This window comes from Microcaecilia unicolor, chromosome 2 (genome assembly GCF_901765095.1).
Source record: "Microcaecilia unicolor chromosome 2, aMicUni1.1, whole genome shotgun sequence".
Classification (NCBI taxonomy): Eukaryota; Metazoa; Chordata; class Amphibia; order Gymnophiona; family Siphonopidae; genus Microcaecilia; species Microcaecilia unicolor.
The window spans coordinates 420,265,872-420,288,342 of record NC_044032.1 but is presented as its reverse complement, the minus strand read 5'-3'; the positions used below and the strand labels follow the sequence as shown (position 1 = coordinate 420,288,342).

At 42.5% G+C, this 22,471-nt stretch overlaps 1 protein-coding gene across 2 annotated transcripts in view; it reads right to left on the bottom strand.

Moving 5' to 3' along the window:
- Positions 1–22,471, bottom strand: part of METAP1 (methionyl aminopeptidase 1) — a 148,659-nt gene that overhangs the window by 50,322 nt on the left and 75,866 nt on the right. For both annotated transcript variants that reach the window (XM_030190721.1, XM_030190719.1), the window contains exons 2-4: positions 19,796–19,847; positions 12,358–12,473; positions 2,352–2,412 (exon numbers count right to left, since the gene is read on the bottom strand). In XM_030190721.1, coding sequence (XP_030046581.1) covers positions 2,352–2,412; positions 12,358–12,432 — 136 coding nt within the window. In that variant the 5' untranslated portion in view covers positions 12,433–12,473; positions 19,796–19,847. The remainder of the gene's footprint in view (positions 1–2,351; positions 2,413–12,357; positions 12,474–19,795; positions 19,848–22,471) is intronic.

The window sequence follows — 22,471 nt, the reverse complement described above, 5'->3', positions numbered from 1 at the left end:
AAGGTGATGGACTGGGATGGAAGAGCTGACTGGAAGCCAAAGCGTTAAAAGTAACTGCATATATTTCCAGAATACTGCAAAAATACTGTTATTATTTTGGTGCATTGTTTTGATTTTTTGGGCGCATAATTCCACGGAGTATATTCAGTGTCCATACTACCATCAGTAACAGAGGTACTTGGGGTGGGGGGGAGGAGCATGTGCAGATGCACAAGAGCAACACAGTAAGGGAATTCTTCCAGGCTGTGTTCAAAAGTGCCTCCACTGTTTGTGTACCGATGATATAAACTTGCTCCATCATACCCCATCATGCCCTGCCTGCCCCACTTTAGTCTCCCCAAGCATCTGAGTCTTCGACTGCCTAAGATAGTTGCTATGGCCATATAACCCCTCTGAAGTCGTTACACAGGCTTCCCCCATTGCTTCCATATACAGTTCTAATTTCTATTGCTTACCTACAAATACATTCCCCCTGCACCACCTCTGTTCAAAGTCACTCTTATTTGCACCTTTCTCCTCCACCGTTAACGCCACCTCTATTCTTTTGACCTTGCTGCACCCTTTACCTAGAACAGACTTCCCGAGTCTGTCATTCCCATATATAAAAAATTCATTTTTTTAAGGTTACATTTACATCTCCATTTGTCTAGAATATATTACCCCACAATCTTTTGTCTGTCATCTATATTTATCTTGACGAGATCATAAGCTGTCTCTCTTATGTATGAATTTACACAGCTATATATGCTTGGAAACACATAAGAAATATGCAGTAGTAGTGGAAAGTGGCCTAATTTTATCATCAGGTGATGCAATACAGGTAGGGACAACTCAGTTTTGCACAAAATCATGACATTCAGAGATTCAAGCTGAACATTCCTTCAGATATGGAAAGGCACTGGTCACAATGCTGCTCTCTTCAAACAATATCCCCAAAACTAACCTGTGCTGTACACGCTTTCTTCATACCTTCCCTTTTCTCTTTATTTTGGTGAGCTCTGAGCATCCAGCTCAAACAGAAGCAGTCCTAGCTATGGTGCCTTAAGTTTTCATTCACTACCACCTGGAGGTTCTATGCCCCACTTTAACCTATTGTGTGTAGCCAGGATTTAACTTCAGACAGCCCAGAACACTGCAGCTAGACTCATATTCTGTAAAACAAAATATGAAAGTGCTAAACCCCTACGAGAAAAACTACACTGGCTCTCACTTAAAGAACGCATCACGTTCAAAATATGCTCCCTAGTTCACAAAATCATTCACGGAGATGCACCAACCTACATGTCAGACCTGATAGACTTACCACCCAGAAATGCTAAAAGATAATCCCGCACATTCCTTAATCTGCACTTCCCCAACTGCAAAGGTCTAAAATACAAACTAATACACGCGTCAAACTTTACCTACTTGAGCACACAGTTATGGAACGCATTGCTGCGCAACTTAAAAACGATTTACAAACTAACTAACTTCCGCAAACTACTGAAGACCCATCTCTTTAATAAGGCATACAACAAAGATCAACAAATGTGAATATACACAACTCCTCCACATATATTCAGAACTGTCTTACAATATTTGCTTGTTATACTACTATCATGTTTTATCATTATCATGTTGCCCAAGATCCTTCTGTAATACTAAATGTCTATTTTCTAATATATTTCTACCATTCATGATGTATTGTAAGCCACATTCAGCCTGCAAAGAGGTGAGAAAATGTGGGATACAAATGCAACAAACAAATAAATAAATAAATTTCTTGGGGGGGGGGGGGGGGGGGGGGGGAATAGCCTGGAACGCAAACTTTAGAGCAGCAGGAGTGTTATGCAGCCTGCAGAGAAGAGGAGGAGGAGGAGGAGGGCTGAGGGTTCAGCAGAGCACAGCACTTTACTGCCTGATACAGCATCTTATCACCTGTTACTCCTGCTTTTGCCCCTCCAAGCTTCCACTTCCTTTTTTGTGTGCATATTAAGCCCCGTGTGTAGCCCAAGCCTCAGCAATTGTGTTGCCACCGTATAAAAGGTTGGGATACCTCTAGAGACTCACAGTATCCTCGGGAAATTAGAACATGCAGAAGCAACAAACTTGTGTTTTATTTTTTGTGTTTTTGTACATTTACTGTTATAAAAAGCTCAGTAAAAGTAATTTTAAAACCCAATTTAAAACTCCCAGACTTCCCAAATAGCAGCAAAATGTTCTACCATGGAGCCTTCGGGAGAACTAGACTAGCCATACATTACTAAGAAAGTGCCCCCCCCCCCCCACTCCATATAGAGAGCGGCAAAGCCGACAGTATCTTTGAACATTGTTTCTGCACCAGCAGACAAGGCAAGCAGAACATAGCATACCTAGAGGATGATCTGCATAGTCCGGTCTGTGAATGTAACTAGGTACTGGCCTCATTGGCATCTACAAGAAGCAAAAACGAACAATGTTAGATTTTAACTGGAGGACCTAAAATAAATGAAAGCAAACGTAAACAAAGAGTTTGAATTCTTTGTTCAGAAATAATAATTTAAAAAAAAGAGAGTAGTCTTGATGACGACATACATACAATTATCACTACAATTTCCAAGTCACTTAACCCTCCATTGCCTCAGGTACAAACAGACTGTGAGCCCTCCTGGGACAGAGAAATATCCAATGTACCTCAATGTAACTCACCTTGAGCTACTACTGAAAAAGGTGTGAGCAAAATCTAAATAAATAAAAATAAATTATGACTCTAATTTATAAAAAATGATTAGAGAAAATGTGCACTACCATAGAGAAAGAGTAAAAGTGAAAGAAGCACTAAGAGGGGGCACATTCTTTTGATTGATTTGTGGTCATGTAGTACAATTTCTCCAAGAAAAAGGATTGTTGGGAACATACAGAGGACAATTTTCAGAGCTGATTTACAAGAACAAATGGGCCTAGCTGAAAATGGACTTCCTCTGCCGGGCTGTATGCCTGAGCTTTATGTATCTGACTTTAGTATCCCCCTAAAAAACAGTTTTGTTTTGTTTTAACCCAGAGGTATAATCGCTTTGAGCTTTCACAACAAGCATACTTATAGCCAGGTGAAAAAGGAGCATGTCTGGAGGCGTGTTTAGGTTGTGAACCCAATAACATTTTTAAATGTGTGTGCTGTTTTACCCAATCTGTCACCACACAAATTGCAGTGGCAAAGTACTGGGCATCTTGTACCACACATGCCTCATGGTAGGAAAAATTTCAGATGGAAAGTACCTGGATAGTTTTCCTTTAAAACAACAACAACAAAAGCTGCAAGACATCCACACACACTTAAATAAAGCCATCAATTCAAACTCTCCCTATTGTGTACAGGATTTTCTGAGTTGTTCAGGCTCAGTATTCAGGTTATGGATGATCCTAATCCATATTCCCTTTGAAAACTGTCTTTTGAGGCATCACTTTAGAGCACGAATGAATATGCATGAGAGAATTTTGAATACAATGGAAGGAATGCTAATTTATCTCATGTATATTCATTATGAGTATCCTGAAAGTCTGACTGGCGAGGTGTGACTCGAAGACTGGGTTCAGAACCCCTGCTTTACAGCATGGTACATCACGACAGTCTTAGCCGTAAGCTAGCAATTAAGCTTTGATCGTCTCCAGACGGCTGTGATATGGTCTGAATTTTTCCCTCTGGCTGTCCTGCCTCCTCCGAGATTACTTCCTATTTCTGCATGGGCAAGACAGATAGATCATGAAGTATTACATATTTTAGACTCGATTAGAATATCGGGTAATGTGTTGTGATGGTTTGATGGATTTCTCAAGAACAGATCTTAAAGGGTCAAAATGAATGGTCAGCTTTCTGAAAAATGGTTGGCTATGTGTGGTGTACCATAGGGCTCCCCCTTATCCCCCATTTTGTTAAATGTTTTGATGTTTTCATTGGGTACTAAGATAGAAGCAAGATATACAGCTTTTATATACACAGATGGCATTTCTATTTTAATTCCAATCAGGGCTTTTTTTGTGGGGGTACTTGGGGGTACTGAGTACCGGCACCTTTTCCACTGTCTGCTAAAATTGACCCAAGGACCTCAAGATTTAATGAAAGAGCTCAGGCTCTACACACCAATTCTGCCTTGTCATAGGTTCTGTGACTGGTTGCAGGGGGCCTCGCTATTGTGGGGTGGATCCCTCAGTGATCACCCCACCCTTGAAGGGTGGCCTAGCATTTGAGTACCGGCACCTTTTTTTCCTAGAAAAGATGCAGTGATTCCAATACTTTCTAGCACTGATGATGCTAAACTCAGAATTAGCATTTAGCTCCTTAATTAAGACCTGCATGTCCATTAATCGATTAAAACTAAAAGATAAAACAAAATTTCTATTGGTAGGAGCTAGAAGGCACTTAGAACAGCTGAATTCCATTGAAATTGACAACACAGTATATAAACTTGAATGTGGATCGCTTTTGAGTTACAACTGAATTTATTTGTAAAAAAAATGTTTTTGGACATTATGGAAGCTTAGAAGGATTCAGAAATATATAAATCAGAATAAGTTTAAATTGCTAGTTCAAGCTCTAGTGTCAAAGCTGGATTACTGGAATATTACTTATGCGGACTGCTCAAAAACAATTCAAAAAAATTGCTAACAGTTTAGAATACAGCCACTCATTTGATCTATCGTCTTAGCAGATTTGATAGGGTGTCAGCGTATTATGCTGAATCACACTGGCTAACTATTGAGGCAAGAAGCACATTCAAACTGTGTTGCCTAATACTTAAAATCATTCACAGAATGGCCCCTTTCTATGCAATAGATTCAATTCATGTTACTGATCAAGCATTAAAATGATCTGTTAGAAATCTATTGGAGGCTGATTTTCCCAAGTCCAAGAGGAATGAAACTATTCAATCTATGCTTCTTTTTATTTTTTTTTTTAATATTTGGCAGAAAAAATATGGAATTCCTTATCTATACATCAGAACTAAATTATATTGTTTTTAGAAAAACATTATTTTTAAAGTATGATCTGCATAAGAAATGATAAGTTATGCGTAACTGATAACTCTCTGAGTTTATGGCTATAACAGGTTGTTGTAACTTCCTGGGTGACTGACCTTGTTTTTGATTGTAATCCACACTGAACACATTTTGGGAGAATGCAGAATATAAGTGTTTTATTATTATTACTTATTTTGTACCTGGGGAAACGGAGAGTTAAGTGACTTGTCCGGAGTCACACAGAGCTGCAGTGGGAAATAAATAAATAAATAAATACCTCCAGTTGTGCAATTAAAATGTTTTAATCGCGCAATTGATCGCGATGAAATTACTTTCTTAGCACTCAGTCTTCAGACTGCATACCCACTGTCAGTGATCTTTTTGGAATGGTATCTATAGCTATCTTATTTGTATAGCTAACTTATTTGTGGTTTGAGATAGAAAACATTATTTTCGGGTGTGTTCAGTCAACTCTTCCGACAATTCTATGTCAGGGGTGGGGGAGTTACCCCTTACAGCCATTATATCAATATGGCCAGAATAGATTGATAAATCAAATGCGGCACCATAGACTCTCTCTAATCAGTGATAGAACATGAAGGGTAGTTCCATATAGTCCAAACGGGTGTGCGTGTGTCTGAAAACGGGCCACCTGAAGATAGCAAAGATACCTGTAGCAGGTATTCTCAGAGGACAGCAGGCCATTAATTCTCACCAGATGTGGGTGATGTCATCCATGTGGAACACTTTTACAATATACTACAGCTTTAAAAGCATGCAACAGCGTCCCCATTGCGCATACACAAATGCCTTCCCACCCATGAGAGCGTGTGACCACCAGTACAGTACAATAGCTATAGAAGACAACTCCAAGAGGAGGTGGGACGGTGTGTGAGAATTAACTGCTATCCTTGGAGAATACCTGCTACGGGTAAGTATCTTTGCTTTTTCCGAGAACAAGCAGGCCATGCTATTCTCACATGTAGGAATCCCTAGTTACCAGACTCACCAAGAACAGTAGTATTTATTTATCACACAGTTTCTAGACTGAACTATCCAAGGTCCTAGGTGGTTTACAATATAAAACCATTCACAATAAAAACCAAAATCAATACCCACTGATGTACACAAAGCACAGAATCCAGCAAGGTAAAATTTATAGTATCTTTCGCCAATTAATTAAAAACCTGCATTAAAAAAGATATGGCATGAGTCATTTACAGAGGAGAAAATAATTTATCATACCTAGTTTTAAGTTTTATTTAGTCTTGACCGCGCACTGAGCAGTCTACAAAGTCAAAATTATGAGAAGGAGATAGAGGGGTAGGGAGGGAGGAGGGAATTTGTTCATTTTCCTGTTATTGGTTATGGAAGTTATATATATGTGTCATATGATTATGCCATGACAAGTGTTATATATTGTTATTCAAAAATTTCAATAAATATAATTTCAAAAAAAAAAATTATGAGAAGGAGAAAAGGAAAAGAACTAAATCAATGATAGGAAAGGGTGAGAGAATAAGCACAAAAGTGGGAAAGAATAGATGAAAAGGGAAGAATGTCATCCAGTCACTCAGGAGGACACTTGGAAGCCTATCATATACGAGCATCTTCAGTGTAAAAAGGTTTTGATCCAATGTCCTCCAAAGTAACTTGTTTATAAGAAGACACCGTTACCAGTAATTTCCCAGCAGACCTCAAAGACCAGGGAGAAACATACACTGTGCAGTTGCAAGAGGAAGAGGAACCTCCCTATTTACTGCCCTGAAGATCAAACTCAATAACTGGAACTCGCAATGCAAGTTGCAATAGCAATTAACCTCAAACTATATACACACTGAGCGAGAGTGCTGCTTGTTGGATAAGATATTCTCTAGATGGTTTAGAGGCATTAGGTGAGGGTAATTCAAAGAAGTTGTTCTTGTATACTTGGGCCGAACCACACAAAATTTTGTGAACAAAGGTACATAGCTTGAATGATAAGTCTATATTTTATTGGCAGCCAATGCAAATCGTAGAGAAGAGAGGTTGCTTTGGTGAAGTGTGGTAGTCTGAATAGGAGACAATGCAGCAGTGTTTTAAGTGGTTTGTAGTTTTTTGGGTTTTTTTTAGGAGATCCCCTTTAAGTCCTGCGTAAACAGAGTTGCAGTAATCAAATTTTGTTAGGACTAGGGAATTAACTAGGGTACGGAAGACTGATTTTGCAAAGAATGGTTCTCCAGACAATGTAGCTGTGTGGCTTAACAACCCTGATCCAGAGTGAAATTTAACATTTTTTCTCTCTTCATCTGTGTTTAAATTCTATGGACCTAAGATGGCACATTTCATAATTTGACTACCTTAAGGGTGGTTTCATAGACTGTGATGGACCATGCTACACGTAATAACCTTTTATTACAACTTTCCACATTGATTCAGATCCCATCAAGAGTGTACATTTTGCATCCATTTATCTAATATCTGTAGTAAGGGTGTGGGGGGTGGGGGGAACCTCAGCATCACGAACATGATGGTTTGACTCTCTTCATAGCGTAGAGGGTGTCACGCAAGGCTTACAAAATGAGAGGTGGCGAAGGTTATGCTTACATTGTTTGGTGCTTTTTGGAACTCATCTGTGGGGTTTGGGGGGATGGAAGGTTTGTTCATTTACGAGTAAGGTGGTATGTCTCTGTCAAGAAACTTTGAAGGTCCCTCTCTTGTCCATATGGGATGACCGGTTTCTCTTAAGTGCTCGACACATGGTGTATAGGCTGGGATATTCTCTCCATGCTCTGGGTGTGGCTGGGCACCTGGAGCTGACAGTACACTTCACTGGTGATGCACACTTATTCTGCAATGACTCCTTTCTATTCATATATGCTCCACAAGGATTGTATCATGGAATGTGTCCCCTCTCCTCTTTTTGTTCTACTTGGAACCATTATTGCCTATCATTTGGAGAGAACCACACATTCATGGGGTGGGACTTGGGTTCTTCCACTGTAAAGGTGTAGGCATTTGCCCTCACTACAATCCTTACTACATGCTGTGGAAGAATTTAGTTACTATTCAGGTTTTGTCCTTAACAAGCGGAACTGGGTGGGCCCCTTTCCCTTTCTCTGGGAGGATACCAGTATCAAATACTTAGGGATTAGACTACCTAGAGACCTGACAGAACTATACTCCCTTAATATGTCCCCCTTAGTGTCCTCCACAGCTCAGAGGCTTCAGGTGTGGAAGACATATTTCTAATGGGAAGAGTTTCTATATAATATATATTGTCCTGCCACAGTGGCTCTACATCTTTCAGTCACTCATAAGCACTTTTTAAAGTTGGTAAATAGTTTTCTGTGGCAGGACAAAAAAACCTTATTTGTCTTATACCAAAGTCACTCTTCCCAAGTCTAAGGGTGGACTTGGTCTATTAAATATTCAATTGTTTGCACATGCTTGCTCAATGTGCCACATCAACAACTGATTCCGTACTACACCTTTCTTTCACAGAGGTTGAGAAGACTCTTCCCCCCCCCCCCCCAATCACTTTAGTTTTGTCATGCATGCCCCACTAGTGGACTTGAATGGACATCTTCCAACTGCTTTGATCTCTAAGGCACCTCGCCACACCTGGAAATGGCTCTGCACATTAGTCAACATTCCTGCAGAGATTACTCCATTTCTCCCTAGTCAGGGAAATGGTCATTTTTCACCTGGGTCCACTTCCGATTCCTTTCAGATCTGGCCTTCTAGAGGGATCATTTACTTATTCCATGCACTTAATGATGGTGCTCTGTCCTTGTTGGAAACCTTATGCAGACCGCCAAGACCTGTCGTTTCTTTCTTTACAACATCCGTAAAATCCGCCCCTTTCTTTCCGAGCACTCTACCAAAACCCTCATCCACACCCTTGTCACCTCTCGTTTAGACTACTGCAATCTGCTTCTTGCTGGCCTCCCACTTAGTCACCTCTCCCCTCTCCAGTTGGTTCAAAACTCTGCTGCCCGTCTCATCTTCCGCCAGGGTCGCTTTACTCATACTACCCCTCTCCTCAAGACCCTTCACTGGCTCCCTATCCGTGTTCGCATCCTGTTCAAACTTCTTCTACTAACCTATAAATGTATTCACTCTGCTGCTCCCCAGTATCTCTCCACACTCGTCCTTCCCTATACCCCTTCCCGTGCACTCCGCTCCATGGATAAATCCTTCTTATCTGTTCCCTTCTCCACTACTGCCAACTCCAGACTTCGCGCCTTCTGTCTCGCTGCACCCTACGCCTGGAATAAACTTCCTGAGCCCCTACGTCTTGCCCCATCCTTGGCCACCTTTAAATCTAGACTGAAAGCCCACCTCTTTAACATTGCTTTTGACTTGTAACCACTTGTAACCACTCGCCTCCACCTACCCTCCTCTCTTCCTTCCCGTTCACATTAATTGATTTGATTTGCTTACTTTATTTATTTTTTGTCTATTAGATTGTAAGCTCTTTGAGCAGGGACTGTCTTTCTTCTATGTTTGTGCAGCGCTGCGTATGCCTTGTAGCGCTATAGAAATGCTAAATAGTAGTAGTAGTAGTAATTTGACTTACCAAAAGATCCTTTTGCCTACTTACAAATTCACCACTACACAAGTTCCTTACCTCACACAGCACTGGGACTGAATGTGCAAAATGCTCTAGTGGAAGTTCAAAGCTTGGACTCTCATCATGCAGTACCCTTGCGATTTCATCATGCCTATTTAAAAACCGGTAATGCGGTTAGAGTAGGTCATCCATTTTCGGTATAGAGTGGGGGTTTGGATATCTCCTCGGAGGGATGGGCGGGGGGGGAGGGAAGGGGTTTTCCCAATGTGAATTTGGTGAATATGGAGCGGAGGAGTGGCCTAGTGGTTAGGGTGGTGGACTTTGGTCCTGGGGAACTGAGGAACTGAGTTCAATTCCCACTTCAGGCACTCCTTGTGACTCTGGGCAAGTCACTTAACCCTCCATTGCCCCATGTAAGCCGCATTGAGCCTGCCATGAGTGGGAAAGCACGGGGTACAAATGTAACAAAAATATTTAAAAAAAAAAATAAATAAATGTATGTCTGTCTTCTTGGTATTGTTCCTAATACTCCTTTGTTGGACACTCTGTTTCTTTTCTGTGGAGGGGGGGTGGGGGGGGTAGGAACACAAAGTTTGGTGGGGGTGCAGTTTGGTGGGCATAGAGGTGTTGATTGGGGGGGAGGGAGGGATATAATATCAAACTATTGATGGCACAAGTGAACGTTTTTCATACATGACTAGGGCAGGTTATCGTGTGCGAGTTCAGTTCAATTTAAAGGTTCTATTGTCACAGTTGACTCATCAATCAAAACTGTTGACACATAAAAAGGAAACACTGATCAGACACCAGAAAATCCATACAAATGAGAAGCTTTGTACATGTAAGTGAGTGTGGTAAAAGCTTTCCTGAGAAGGAAACACTGACCATACATCAGAGACTCCATACAGGAGAAAAGCTACTTATATGTATTGAGTGTGGTAAAATTTCATGTGGAGGGAAACACTCAAAATAGGAAGGAGAGGGATAAAAAATGTTAAAAGTTTGATAACTGTAAGCAGTGTTCTATATTTGTGGTGTTACTATCTTATGTGCTGTATTACTGTACTGCAATCAGTGTATTGATTGATTTGTATATCTTGTTTTGTCATCAAATAAAAACTGTTGAAACATAAAAACCCGTATTGCTGCCATGGACTATAACAAACTAGCAGCCCAACGGGCAGCGGACTTGGGCATTCCCCTGACAGGACCTCAGCTGGAGAAATGCATCAGTACTTTTGAGATGTGGATGCAGAATATGTCGCCATGGGAAACCAATTATAAAGTGTTTTGGAGACTCTGTATTGCTCCAAATAGAGCTCACACAGCGGGAATTTCCAGTTCATCTTGTTGTCCAAAATGCTCTCCAAGGGAAGCCTCACTGGGACACATGTTCTGGCACAGATTTGGAACCTAATGTTTACTCTGATCTCCAGATCATGGAATTGCACTTGTTTGGATAACCTACTTCTTTTGTTCAAACATTTCCTCAATATATCTGTGGCCCCCAAAAGGCTATAAAGGATTTTTTTTTTTTTTTTTTTCACAGAGAGCTGTTCTGATGGGTAAAGAAGACAATACTGTACTTACTGGTTGTCTGAAGAATCTCCAACACTACCACACCGGCGTTCTTATATGACATTTTTACTCATGTTGGAGCGCCAGTCAGTGGAATCACTAGACTCTTAAGAAACGGAAAGTATTTTGCTCCATTTGGGAACCTTTTTGGAATTTATTACATTTGGCGCAACGTCACCTGCTTAATATCTGACTTTTGCATTGCAAGTTGGTAGAGACATCCCCATGCTGTATTTTACTCATCTGGTGTTATGGGGGGTGGGGGGGGAGGAGTTTTTGAAAACTAGGTTGGTCGTTTGTGTATTTCTATATGTGTGTGCTGTATCTGTTTCTAATAAACATAATTAAACATAAAACCAAAAAAAAGTAAAAATCACATGTTTCACAAGAAGACCCTTTGCACAGCTAACCACAGCACCTAATGATTACTGCAATGGCCTGAGAATCAGGGGAACTGGGTTCAATCTTCACTGCAGCTCCTGGTGAATCTGGGTAAGTCATAACCCTCCACTGCCTCAGATACAAAATAAGTATCTGAATAGAACATATAAACTGCTTTGATTGTAACCACAAAAAGGTGATATATCAAATTCCATCTCCTTCCACTTCCCAGCTGCATTCCCCCAGCAAAGAGATCCTACCCTATTTACTCCCCCCTCCACTGACTGTACAGAGAATAATCATTTCACTAACCATTTTCTCCCCCTCCCTTTTTCCATTTCCGCATTTCTCCCCTCAACAAGCTTTTAAATAAACAAAGCAGTTTTATTTTAATGTCAAATTTGACATCTCACTTCACATAGTATCCCAAAGTGAGGGGTTGCATCAAGCGGGATATCACATTTGACCTTAAATTTGTGAAAATTTGGTACTGTTGCATGAACTTAATAGGAGGTGCTGGAAGCACTGCAATTCAGATGAAAGGTGCCTGCAAAATAATTTTTGTTCTTCATTTTTTGGCAGAGGCATCTACCTTACTGATGGTATCATCGGATAGCCGCTGCTCTGATGTTCCTTCGGATTTCTACAGAAGTATAGGACTATACTACAGCTAGCCGTAATATTTCAGCTATATGCATTCAGCATTAGTTGTGCTAAATTTGCCAACGCACATGCCAGATTACGTGGGAAACAATTATGATATTACATAACTGAATTGCATTTAAAAGGGTGATGAAGTGTTCAGAATCTCTCCCCTTCCACTGCTAAGTGGCGTCTTGTAAACATCTTTGACAATACACACTACTTACCAGTGGATAATATGGCCGGAGCTTGCCAGTGTATCGATAGCCCGGCCATGGATCCGTGTTAATTTCACCATCCATAGACCAAGGCGATGACACCTCTCGTTTTGCCTTCTCATCTTCTATTAATAGAATAAAAATTATAAAGTCAACATTTTGCACACATCTGGATGAATAATCCAAGCATATCAATTATGGGCAAGACCAACCTCATCTAATCAAGAGATTTACTTTAAAAAAAAAAAAAAAAAAAAAAAGACCCCACCAAATGCTAAAACTATAAAAGAAGCAGACTTCTCTAAATGTTTTATTTTTTTTTTTTTTAACAGATCTTGAGAGGTCACGTGATGTCACGGTGGTAAGCGGTCATGTGTGAGACGAGCTCCTGACCTCTATTCGCGTTCCCTGCCCTATTTCCCAGCAGCTATTTGATCTAAAGTTCAGGCTAAGTGGCGAGCGGAGAACACCAGATGACTTAGAGGTGCAAATCAGGCGTTATGTATGGCAACTAAAGCTCACAGAAAGCTGCCGGACAGATCGAGACAGTCAGACGCAGGCAAGATGGCGGAGAGCGACGGGCGAGTCGGTGAGTTCGACCTGGGTGGCAGAAATAGTCACGGAGGTGATGCTCGCTATAGAATCCTCACTGGATAAAAACACTGCAAAATGTTACAGATAAGTTGGATTCATTAGATGGGTGGATGGAAGCGATCCGCGGGGAGTTCTAGGCTAACAACCAGCGGGTCACAGACCTGGAGGACCACGTGCAGCAAATGGAAATGGCGAACGAGGCACTTAAAGCTAAGATGTCTGACCTGGAATGCAAACTAGATGATATCAAAAATAGATCCAGGAGAGGAAATTTGAGGTTAGTGGGGCTACCGGAATCCATCTCCGATGTGGAGCTTAGAAGTTTTTTAGAAAAGTGGTTAGTTAATACGCTGCAACTACACTCTGAAGCCGGGCCTTTGCATACTGAAAGGGCGCACAGGCTGGGCCCTCGAAGACAATTGGAGGCTAGACCTAGAGTGGTTATATTTAAGCTCCTAAATTATGTACACAAAATGGAAGTGCTACAGATTATTACAGCGCGGGGTCCCCTGACTTATGAAAATAATACAATTCTATGTTTCCAAGAGTTTTCAATGCAGGTGTCAGCTCTCAGGAAAGCTTATGTACCACTGTGCTTAGACCTGCACAAAAGACATGTTCAGTTTGCGCTGTTGTACTCAGCCCGCCTGAAAGCATTTATGGATGGTAAACCGCATTTCTTCGATACCCCAGAGGCAGCAGAAGACTACCGGTGACATCTGAAGACCTGAACAACAAATGAGTAATTGGAACTACTAAGGTACAGATTAGCTGCGGACAATCTTGAGGCTAACTTTAATGAAGGATATTAGGACAATACCTGGGACTCTCCCACCAAGCTGAGGAATATGTTTTGTTTTTTTGTAATACATGTGGAGATGAAGTGAGGGCGGAAATTATTTCCTTGGACTTAAAGAAGCCCAGCTAACTATACGACAGAGGGGGCTGGGGATAGGACGCACTGTTCGCTGGAGGAGGCGGACTGTTGTACTGTGCAAAACCTGGTTATGAGAGCGCTTGTCCAACATGAGTAGGAGCCTCTGAAACCTTGACCATATGTTGATGTGTTTAGTTAATCAGATGAGACCACAGAGGCATACCTGAACCTTTAATGTGCGCAGAAGACTACACAGTGTTGAAAGTTGGTTGGTCCTCCTCCTCCCCCCTCCCCTTTTTTTTTACCATGATGAAGTGACCAGAGGGCACAGTAAAGATCTGGATTGTTGGGTGGGGAATGGACTCACGATGGCATGGGTGTGTGAAGCACGATTGTGTTTGAGCATGGATATGGAGCGGGGAGGGTCACTCTGTTTAATACTGCTTTTCCCTGCTGCATATGCATTAGCTGGTACGCACATGTATAATGCTAATCCCCCCCCCTTTTTTTTTTGTTGAGTGCGTAAGAGGGAGGGAGAGGAGGGGATGAAAAGTATTTTGGAAGGGTGTGGGATTATTGTGGTTTGAGCTGGCGGGGGACACGGGGAGGGGGGGATAGTCTCACTGTGACCTTTTCTGCAGTAGTTCATGCCAAGGAGGGAGGGCATGGACGAAGACAGCTCTAGAAGTGGGCTGTTGGAATACCAGGTTGGGGGGGAGGTTGGGTTAATGGGGTTTATTTTGTTTTGACTTGTTGGATGTTGGAATTTTGTGTAACAGGTTTTTTTTTTGTCTGGCAGAGGCAACAATGGAAGGGAGGTGAACTACAAACCTCTATTTTGGAGGGGGGGGGGACCGGAGGCTGGGACGGTCTACCCACACTTATACAAGTTCTTGGGCATGTGTTTTTGCTGCGTTAAGGGATGCACTTGATGCCACTTAAATTTGTGTCCTGGAATGTCAATGGAGTGACTTCCCCATCAAGAGGCAAAAACTGCTGCAAATACTAAACCGTCAAACGGCGGAAGTGGCCTTTTTACAAGAAACGCATCTGACTACATCAGAGCATGGGAAATTTAAGAAATGGTGGGTTGAGGATGTGCTGGAAGCTCCAGCTAAAGAGCGCAAGGCGGGGGTTGTGATGCTTTTTCGGAAAACTCTGGATGTGCAAGTTCAGAGAAGCTGGAAGGCGGCTTCCGGCAGGTATCTTATCACATTGGTTATTATAAACAAGAAAAATTGTTGTTGTGTAATATCTATGCCCCTAATGTATATGAAAAACTTTTTTTGAGTTGCTGATCCACATAATAGCTCAGTAGCAAGGTGTACCGGTCATTATGGGAGGAGATTTCAACATAGTCCGTGACCCGGACCTTGATAGCTCATTGGGTTCTAGAATGGCAGGGAGGAAACAACCGAGCGGGATATCATTACTTTGTTTGGCTCTGGATCTGTTAGATGTTTGGAGGACACTTCACCCGGGAGAACGAGACTATAGGCACTTGTCTAGAGCCCATGCCTCCCAATCCATTATAGACTATTGGCTCTTGTCGGAAACTATATTTGGGAAGGTTCAGGACGCGGGTATAGGGCCTTATGAGGTTTCTGACCATGCGATGGTATGGTGCTTAGTTTCGGTGGGTCCACAGACAGAGCATCGATATGACCTTCCGGGAGTACATAGCTAAACAGTGGGAGGATTACCAGGCCACGAATAGGGTGCATCGAGAAGCCCCGGTGTTACATTGGGAAGCCGCGAAAGCAGTATTAAGGGGGTCAATAATAGCTTATACGAGCTTCAAGAAAAAGGCCAGAGATAAGGAGATATTCCAATTAGAGCATCAGGTGAGGGAGGAGCGGAAAAGGCTTAGAAGGAAACCCACCATACAACAGCAAACCCAGTTGTTGGCTACACAGAATGCACTTAATCAGTTGCTACATAACCGTACAGTTAAATCCCTGTCTTACTATAAATATAAACTTTTCCTACATGGTAATAAACATGGTAAACTTCTAGCAAATCTGGTGCAATGGAGAGTAGGTTTGCAGCAGATAGAGGGGGAGCACATTGGTGCACACAAACAAGGAGATAGTTGAAGTGTTTAAAACATATCAACAACTCTACACTAGGCCAGCAGATAAGGAATTAGATAGCAAACTCTACCTGAAGGGCAGGCAATTGCCGACTCTGACTGCTCGCGCACGCGGTACTCTTAATGCCCCAATCACAACGGATGAGGTCCTTTTGGTTATTCAACAAGGGAGTCTTTATAAAGCCCTTGGACCTGATGGGTTCTGTTCGGAATTCTATAAAATTCTGGCTCCGAAGATAGCAGATACACTGCGAGATGTGTTTACTTGTTTTGTTGAGACGGGAGAATTAGCGGATTTTTGTGTACAGCGACAATAGTAGTATTCCCTAAGCCAGGGAAGAACCCAGAGCAGGCGTCTTCATACAGACCTATCTCTCTTTTAAATGTGGAAGCAAAATTGTTTACAAAGCTATTGGCTAACAGATTGGCCTTGATTTTACCACCTTTAGTAGATGAAAGCCAAATAGGTTTTGTGAGGTGGCGCACGATCTCTATCAATCTTCATAAAGTATTAGCTTCAATGGAACGGACAGAACACTCTGAAACGTCATCTCTTCTTGTTAGCTTTGATGCCGAGAAGGCGTTTGACAGAGTTATTTGGGACTTCTTATTCGCTACCTTGGAAGTCTATGGCTTTGATGGGCTATTCCTGAACGCTATCCGGGCACATTATAAATCTCCCAAAGCGGAACTTTGGGTGAATGGGGTGCTTTCCGAGTCATTTGCGATAGGCAGGAGAACGCGGCAAGGGTGTCCGTTGTCCCAATTGGTATTTGTCTTATCTCTTGATCCGCTAGTACATGAAATATTAAGTAACCCAGATATACAGGGGGTGCGAGTGGGGGCGCAGGTGTTTAAAATATCAGCATTTGCCGATGATATATTGGTACATATTGTTGATCCTTCCAGATCTTTGGCAGCGTTGACGGATAGCTTTGCTGAATACAGCGATTTTTCGGGTTTTCGGTTAAATTTAGAAAAATCACTGGCTTTGCCTACTTCTCCTTCGGTGAAACGTGACTGGACTGGTACATTTCCTTTGAAGTGGACTTCGAGGCCATTCCCTTATCTAAGTATAAAGTTACCAAATTGGATCTGTATGTTGCATGGTTTCAGCTCTTCTTGATTATACAAAAACATGTTTAGCAAAATGGATGGCGCTGCCTGTTTCAGTGTCTGGCAGAATTCACCTATTCTGGATGATTCTATTCCCTAAATGGCTCTACATTTTGCAATTGGTGCCTATAAGATTAACACATCAATACCTCGTGTTGCTTCACTGGATGTTGACGATTTTGTTGGCAGGGGAAGAAGCCCAGGATGCCCTTTAAATACATGCAGGGTTCTTGGCGACAAGGGGGATTAGGGCTTCCAGATATGTGTAGATACAATATGGCCTGTCTGCTTCGTCACTTGGGGGACTGGATACTGGAGGAGATGACCTATGTACCCAGGGCATATGAAAAGGCAGCGTATTATCCATGGGGCTTTTACTCTTTGGTTCAATGCCCAGCAAGCTTAATTCCAAAAAACCCTAGAGGAAGCATTCTACTTCGGTCGCTGAGGGCGACCTGGAGGTATTTAGTGTTGCTTTGGGGGGGGGGGGGGGGGGGGGGAGAGGATTCCCAGACTTCAGATTGCTTGCCCTTGTTAGGTAATCTACAATTTGTGCCTGGGAGGGAAAATGCAAGTTTCCGAACATGGGCAACCAAAGGGATCTTATATGTGCATCATCTACTTGCGGAGGGGAAGCAAAGACTTGGATGGGAAGAGCTTCTATGGAGAGGAGTGGTAGAGGCTCGAGACCAGTTTGCATATCGGCAGATAAGCCATTATCTGGAGTTTGGATCTGACAAGTCCGAAAGTCCGGGTGAGAGAGAGACTGGTGGGGGTTTTTGCACCTTATCAGGAGGGAGGGCTGTCGGTCTCATCTTTACACAAAGCACTGGGTACCCTTCTCCCATCACCTGACAAGGTTGGAGTTGCAAAGCCGCCGGGGGAGAGATTTGGAGGTTTCCTTAGACTCTCTGGACCTATTAGGTCTAGCCAGCAGAGGGCCAGCAGTGTCTGTGAATGCAGATCTACGAGAATGCCATTTTTGATTGATCCATAGGGCCTACTTTACACAGGAGAAACTCTTTAAAGCAGGAGGAGTGGCATCCCCCATCTGTAGGAAGTGCTCTCAGGAGGTCAACTCCTTTTTCCATGCGTTCTGGTCATGTGGGGTCATTAATTACTTTTGGGTGCAAATAGTTCAATACTTGGAAATTATATGTGAGAAGCCAATTAAAATGACACCATTAGGGTTCTTATTAGATAAACATGAAACTTTCGGGGTACACAAGTCGTTCATCTAAACTTTTAATACGGAAAAGGCTGCTGGGTAAGAAGATTATACTGGGAGTGTGGATTAGCGACGAGGCACCATCCTATTGGCAAAGGAGGAATAGATTTCATGCTCTGATGTTGATGGAGAAACAACATGCTCGCTTCTCCCATAAGAAGAGGCAAATGTTTTTGGCAACTTGGGACAGTTATATCCAATAACTGTTATACCTCATAAAGCTCATAGTCTCATTGTCAATTCCTTGTAAGCCAACGCTAGACCTGTGTGTGTGTGTGTTTTTTTTTTTTTGGGGGGGGGGGTGGGGGGTAGGGATTAACACTACGATATGGCTGACTTACTAACTGAGAGATGCTGAAAGAACAATAGCATCTCATTTAGAAGATATCTTGGGGGTGGTGGTAAGTAGTCAGAGGATAGTATTATACTTGGTTAGAACTATTGTTCAGTTTTCACTTAATATTATAGAGCAGTAGGACATAATGGTCTTGAATGAGGTTAGTTGAGGGGGTGCCTAGTTACTGTTAGAGGGTGAGAATGATGACAGAGAAGATGGCTTTAAGGTACCCTCTGGGTAGGATGCCTAGCACATATGTTACAGCTGAATATTGTCTACATAAAGTTATGGAAAGTTATAACGCAGGGGTGGGGTGGGGATAAAAATGGTTAAATAGCTGATGACAGATAGCATTATTGTTTGTACGGCATATATCCTCGCAGATGAATAATGTATTATTGCAATTTGAAATGTACTTACTTTTGTTTTGTCATCTATAAAAATTGTTATACTATAACAACAGATCTTTTAATTTTGATTCTTAAACTTAGGAACATCCCACAGTTGGAAATAGGAATTGCTAAGGTTTCAAGAAATTTTTTAAAAACTCAATGAACTGGTGGGTCACTAAGCATCATTTGCAGAGTTCTGTTCTTCCCATCACTATGGAAAAGAAGGGAGCCCGTTTCACATCTTTCCATGATGCTTAAAAGCAAGAATGAGCCAGTCCCTAGGTTTCAAAACAGAGCTCCTGAGTTTGGATCACTTGCCTCATACCAGGGCAAATTTATTGAGCACAATAAGGAAGGGTAGATGATATGATGCGGCCGTGACATGACATCTTAGCAATAATGTTTACTGGTCAACACACAAGACCTCCCATCCCCCAAATCCTTCCAGCCACAATAACTATGAGGCTGCAGGAGAGCAAAGCATGAACGAGAAATAAAGAAAATGAAGGCCCGACATTACAACCTTAAATAATCAACAAAAGTTACACTCACAACTATGGTTGACTTGAGATGAAGAGAAATACGAAAAAAACCAAACAAACCTTGAAATAAGGCTCTATGAATAGCAGGTTATTTCCTTTATTGTAAACTGTATTCTGCTTACTAACTCTTTTCCTACAGAAAGGGATTTTTCTTCTTCTTCCTTTTCTTGCTCATGCCCTCCCTTCTGTATAGTTCACCTCACCTTAAAAAAAAAAAACACTCGCAACAAAGAAAAACATCCTTGAGAAAAGGATCAACGGTTACTTACTTGCTTTCTTGTGTAATAATTTATGGGTAGCCCAGCTTCCCTTGAAACATTCCTAAAATTACAAAACAAAAAAAAAAATTAGTATATACATAAATTGGATCAGATGAAAAAAAATTGTGAACATACAAGACACACACTCTCCGTGGACAAGCTGGATAAAGCTGTCAAACTCAGGTGATGTCACTTAATTGTATACATTCTCCCCACCCTCCACCTTTCTGCATAGACTATTGAAAGTTAATACTAGACAGGGCAAGAAATAAAGCCATACCAACAATCAAATATGTGTAGTTAATATTGAAATCACAGCAAGCCAACGCCAGGGAGTGTAACACACATAGACACATAATAATGTGCACCAACACCCAAAGCAAGTACTACCACACACACCTACAAAGGAAGGCATCCTAAGACATAAAATAGTATTGAAAGTGTGCATTTACATCAGTATCAATCAGACGTAAGTGTTGCTAGCCCTTATTACCTTGATCTGGAGTTCTTTAACAACTAAGAAGACATCAAAGCTTTCCAAATTCCTTTCATGTCTCTTAACTATTTAGATCTTCATAACTGTTTGCATCCATTCTAATTTGGATTTAACAGTACACAGACTTTCCTCATTTCTTTAACTACAATGCCAAAAGTAAACGAAGTTTAGGATGACAGATAACTTTTGCAGTTTGATATCTTCACGGCCTTTGACACTGTTAATCATTCCTTGTTAGTAAAGCTGAGTGAGCTGGGTGCTCCAGGAGTAGTTCTTAAATGGCTTAGTGAGTTTTTAGGTAACAGGTTTTACCTGGGGCTCAAATTATAGAGTCCCTCGGGGATCTCCATCACCTTTCCTGTTTAACAGCTATATAAAAGGTCACTGGGGGGGGGGTCACGTGATGCTTTAGAGCGAGGCAGACGTGGTTTTACGCTCTCCCGGGCCCCGATCTGAATTTTGATAATTAGCGACCCTGCACACACGACGTGAGCTCGGAATTCAACGGGCCACAGAAAAGAACTGCATGGACAAATATATGAGCGTCGTCTCCAAGCAAATGCCGCCGAAAAACGCAAAAAAAGACAAGGAGCCATCGAAGGCGGGAGGGCCGCCACCCGACTCCGGGGCGTTCACGGCCGAGCAGTTAAAACAGCTGGCAGAAGTTGTAAGTGCCGCGATAGATCCGAAATGGGAGAAAGTCGCCGCACAGTTAAACGCACTAGAACTGCTAACTGCAGAGACTAAAAGAAGGACCGGAGAGCTGGAAAAGCGGGTGGCGGCAGTAGAAGACACATTGGCCCCCGCGGTGCAATGGCTGGCAAAGATGGAGGCCAAAACAGCAGCATACCAAGAGAAACTTGACGAGCTCGAGAACCACTCCCGCAGAGCGAACCTCAGAATTGTGGGCTTACCGGAGTCAGTGGGAGCTTCAGTCTTGTCATCAGTGCTGGAGAAATGGCTATCGAAAGAGTTTGCGCTGTCGGACCACGCGGGGCCCTTATGTCTGGAGAGGGCTCACCGCGTGGGAAGACAACAAGATGGCCGACGCAATCCGAGGACAGTGATCTTGAAAGTACATAACTACATCCATAAAGATGAGATCTTACGGGGATTTCGGCAGAAAAGAAATGAAACTAAGTTTGATGGTCACCCCATACTAATATTTCAAGATTACTCAGCAGGGCTCCAGGAAAAGAGGAAAAAGTTCACCCCATTCTGTAGACAACTACACGAGCAGAAAGTTCAATTCATGTTGGCCTATCCGGCAGTGCTGAAAGTGAAAGACAACGGACAATGGAGAGCATTGGGAACCCCAGAAGAAGCACAACAGTACATGCAGCGCTTGGAGTCTCAGGAGAAGGACTTAAATAGTAATGACTGAACTGAATGCTCCAAGATGCGGAGGTTGCTTGAGCAGGAAAGTATCCATGCATGTAGAACCTAATGCAGAGGGGCTTATGTTGTTTGTGCTGTGTTTATGAGGGTCGAGGACCGGGAGGCGCAGAAGCCCCCCAAGACCCATTGTTTATGGGCAGTTTTTGTGAGGGATCAAGGGATTGGGAGGTAGGGGGGAGTTTGGGAGGGAGGGGGGGAGTGGAGAGGGGGGAATGTAAGCATACAAGCTGAATTTAGCACAGTAACAAATTACCAGAATGATCAGATCACATGGTACACCAACATTTTAGATAAATGGGGGGAGCAGTTCCAGAGGTGGTGCACAGTTGGGGACTTAGACCCTCAGGGTAAGGCTGGGTGCCCTGGGAAGCGTAATGGCAGCACTTTTCAGCGTAGCAGATACTTTGTGAACAAGCGCTGCTTCAGGTAGAGTGCGCATTGTCTCGTGGAACGTAGGCGGCATAACCTCCCCCATTAAGCGAGCAAAAATTTTGGCGGCTTTAAAGAGACATGGGGCGGGGATAGCATGCCTCCAAGAGACCAGGCTTTCCCAGGAGGAACACGAGAAACTGAGACGCCATTGGGTGGGGCAGTTTTCTGTTCCCCAGCAACCAGTAGAAGAGGGGGGGGGGGGGGTCGCCATTTTGGTTCATAAGACATTAATGTGTCAGGCACAAATGATGTTTAAAGACGAGGAGGGGAGGTTAGTGGGGGTTAAGCTCAACTTGCAGGGGACAGAGTTACACTTAGCTTCGGTTTACGGCCCTAACACTCCAGCACATGCCTTCTAC